Here is a 3,311-nt window from a genome sequence, read left to right on the forward strand (position 1 = left end):
ATACAGGGCAGGAAGTGAGGGAGGAAGTGGGGGACATCTTTGGGATGCATTAGCCAGTGTCTCCCTTGATTTCTCTCCTGTGGAATGCCAGGACCCCTGCAGGAACCACAAAAGCTACCGAGAAGTGATCTCCAAAATGAAGCCCCCTGTGATTCCTTTCGTGCCTCTGATCCTCAAAGGTGAGAGAGTTTCTCCCAAGCTGTGCTGCTTCAACCCATGTTTCCCTTCTCCCATGCCCCAGTTCTGACTTCCAGCCCCCTCTCAAGTCAGCTCTGAGTGCCCACCTGGAGAGGAGCCCCCCGCCCCAGGCGGAGTGGATTCTGGGGAAGAGGGGCGTCCTCAGGTGCAGTGGTCCTTTGGACCTCCCCTCTTATCCTTTCCTCACATTGGATTCTCTGCATCTCCTAGATCTGACTTTCCTGCACGAAGGGAGTAAGACCCTTGTAGACGGTTTGGTGAACATTGAGAAGCTGGTGAGTGAGCGGCACTGCAAACCCCTAGTCCCACAAGTGGCGAGCTCACATCCTCTCCCTCTCATCACCTCCCCAGAATAGCAGGCTTCCTCCATGTGCCCAGCTTGCCTAGCAGACTCTTGACTGTCTCCCTGGTGGCATCACTGTGGCAACCCGCCCACGGGTGGCAGAGCTGACAGGCAGCTTGGGGGCAACTCCACCTCCCCCTCACCTGGCACCCTGTTACACCCACTCCTTTGGTCCTTCAGAGACCCTCCAGAATTGGAGACTGGAGGGAGTAAAGCAGAGCTGGAGAATGGCGGAGGGGGAGCAGAAGAGGGGGAGCCTCTTTCTGTGCCCCTTTCAGGGCTCATTCCTTGTCATCTCCCAGCATTCAGTGGCCGAAAAAGTGAGGACAATCCGCAAATACCGGAGCCGGCCCCTTTGTGAGTACCCAGGATTCTGAGAGCAGTACAGGTAGAGCTTTGACTGAGCGGGAGAGTTCAGGGGAGAACTCCCGGTCCAAATGTGTATTTCCATACACTTGCCAGTTCCGCATTCTCTCCTTGCCTCCCTAGAGGCCCTCCTGCCCAACGTCTGTCTCAGTCCACAGCCTGATCCTCTGCCTGGTGTGTGTGTAGAGGAAGGAGGGAGGCTGGGAACCTGACTGCCTCTTTATCCCCTAGGCCTGGACATGGAGGCATCCCCCCATCACCTGCAGACCAAGGCCTATGTGCGCCAGTTCCAGGTCATCGACAACCAGAACCTCCTCTTCGAGCTCTCCTACAAGCTGGAGGCGAATAGTCAGTGATCGTGGAGGTTCCCATCAGACCCACCAGATCCTTGGGCGCCTGGCACTCAAGCACTTTGCACAATGTCTCAACCGACAGCTGACATCTTTCCTGAGGAGCAACTTCCTGCCCACCCCTGCTCCACAGGAAAGAGTTGGATGGATTTACCCGTGGACCCATAAGTCTGTTCATCCTGCTGAAGCCCTCTCCCCATTGCTCCTTCAAGCCAAAACCACATTTTGCTGGTTCCTGTCCCCTCTGAGAAAGGGGGCAGAAAGCTCCTTCCTCTGTCCGCTCCCATCGAGGTCTGTTCTGGGGATGAAGTTTCCAACTTCCTCTTCCCAAGAAGGAAAGAAAGCTGCCCACCCTTCTGTCTTGCCAAGTGGAATGGTGGGAGGGATTGGCAGCTTTCTTCTCCACCACCTGTCCAGCTTCTTCCAGGTCAGGGCTGAGACCCCAGAGGGGTGTGTGTGTGTGTGTGTGTGTGTGTGTGTTGTGTCTCCTTTTAGGGAGCATGCGTGCATCTGGTAATTGAGGGAGGGTGTTGTGTGTGCCGGGGAGGGGTCCTTCTGTTTGGTGCTACCCTTGTCTACTCTGCCCCTGGGATGGTTCGGGGTGCTTTCAGCACCCCCACACTCCCTACTCAGCTCCTCGTGCTGCCCTGCCTGCCCAGGCTTGTGAGCCAAGCTGCTTTTCAGGGCAGGGAGTAGCAGCAGGCGGGAGGGGTTACCCATCAGCCCTTGCAAGTCCCCCACTTAGGCCTCTGGAAGGTCCAGGGGTGGGCTCTGATGAGAGGGTAAAAGATGCTCAGGGAAACACAGGCCTCAGCTGCGTAGAGGACCCTTCCCCTGCCTCGCAGTGGGGTGGGGTAGAGCAGTATCAGGAGCTAGGGGTGTCTGCCGCCCATACTCCTGCTTTTTGGGTGTCTAACGGCCTCCCCCTTCTGGCTCATGTGTCTGACACCAACAACGTGGTCTCTGTCCCTTTCCCTGTCTCAACTCCCCCTTTGTCCTCCCCATAGAGCTGGGGTGGGTGGATCCCTATACCCGGGGCAGGCAGCCCCATAGTGGGGGAGGGGGGTGGCAGAGACTGTAATGGCACCACCGGACTCTGGTGAGGCGTTTATTACCTCTGCCCCCCTCCCTCTCCCATCACCAGCCTCAAGGCCTGAGGGGTACAGGGGCTCCTGGCAGCTACAGGGTGAGGTTTCCTGGCGCAGCCTCACCCTTCTTTTTGGCACCACCTCTTTCCCTTTTGAAGAGGAAGCAACGGCAGCAGCAAAAGCAACTGCTGTTCCTGCTATGAGGGTGTATATATTTTTTACCCAAAGCTCTGGAATTGTACATTTATTTTTTAAAACTCAAAGAGGGAAAGAGCCTTGTATCATATGTGAACATTGTATCATAGGTAATGTTGTACAGACCCTTTTATACAGTGATCTGTCTTGTTCCTGTGGCAAAAATCCTCTATGGACATATGCAGGCACTGTGTCCCACGCCCTCCTGCCCTGACGGTGTCCACGGTGTCCATGGCATCCTCCTGCTCCCCGCCCCCTCCCTGCTACTGCTGATGTGCTCTCCTCTCCCTGCAGCCCCAGGCTTCCAGCCTTCTTCCCGACCCTTTCCAGTAGCCTTCGAACTCCATCTACCACCACCCTCCGGGTCGAACACTGGGACCCACTGGCCCAGTCTTGGCTGCTGCCCACCCCTAGCCTTGACACCTGCCCAGGGACTCCCAGCCCTCTCCCCTTGCCCTGCAGCTTTAACAGAGTGAACCACATGTATTTTACAGGTGCGGTTGTCATTGCAGAAACCGCTGGGTGGGGAAAAAGCCAATAAAGTCTATGAATCAACCTGCCTGCTGTTCTCCGTTCTGTTTCTTTGAGGCTGGGGAAGGGCTGAGGGAGGGGAGAGGGAATGCCGCCCAGTGCTGCCTGAGCAGGGCTGTTCTGGAGTGGCTTTGAAAATGTGGGCGGCCAGGTACGGTGGCACACACTTGTAATCCCAGCACTTTGGGAGGCCGAGGCAGGCAGATCACCTGAGATCGGGAGTTCAAGGCCAGCCTGGTC

General features: G+C 56.5%; 1 protein-coding gene across 3 annotated transcripts in view; it reads left to right on the top strand.

Moving 5' to 3' along the window:
- Positions 1 to 3,100, top strand: part of RAPGEFL1 (Rap guanine nucleotide exchange factor like 1) — an 18,140-nt gene extending 15,040 nt beyond the window's left edge. For 2 of the 3 annotated variants that reach the window (XM_037727386.1, XM_017497122.1), the window contains 4 exons: positions 92 to 179; positions 409 to 473; positions 844 to 898; positions 1,139 to 3,100. In XM_037727386.1, the coding sequence (XP_037583314.1) occupies positions 92 to 179; positions 409 to 473; positions 844 to 898; positions 1,139 to 1,263 (333 nt within the window). In that variant the 3' untranslated portion in view covers positions 1,264 to 3,100. The other variant, XM_037727387.1, reaches the window with a different exon arrangement.
- The last annotated feature ends 211 nt before the right edge of the window (positions 3,101 to 3,311 follow it).

This window comes from Cebus imitator, unplaced genomic scaffold, assembly GCF_001604975.1.
Source record: "Cebus imitator isolate Cc_AM_T3 unplaced genomic scaffold, Cebus_imitator-1.0 Scaffold228, whole genome shotgun sequence".
Taxonomy (NCBI): Eukaryota; Metazoa; Chordata; class Mammalia; order Primates; family Cebidae; genus Cebus; species Cebus imitator.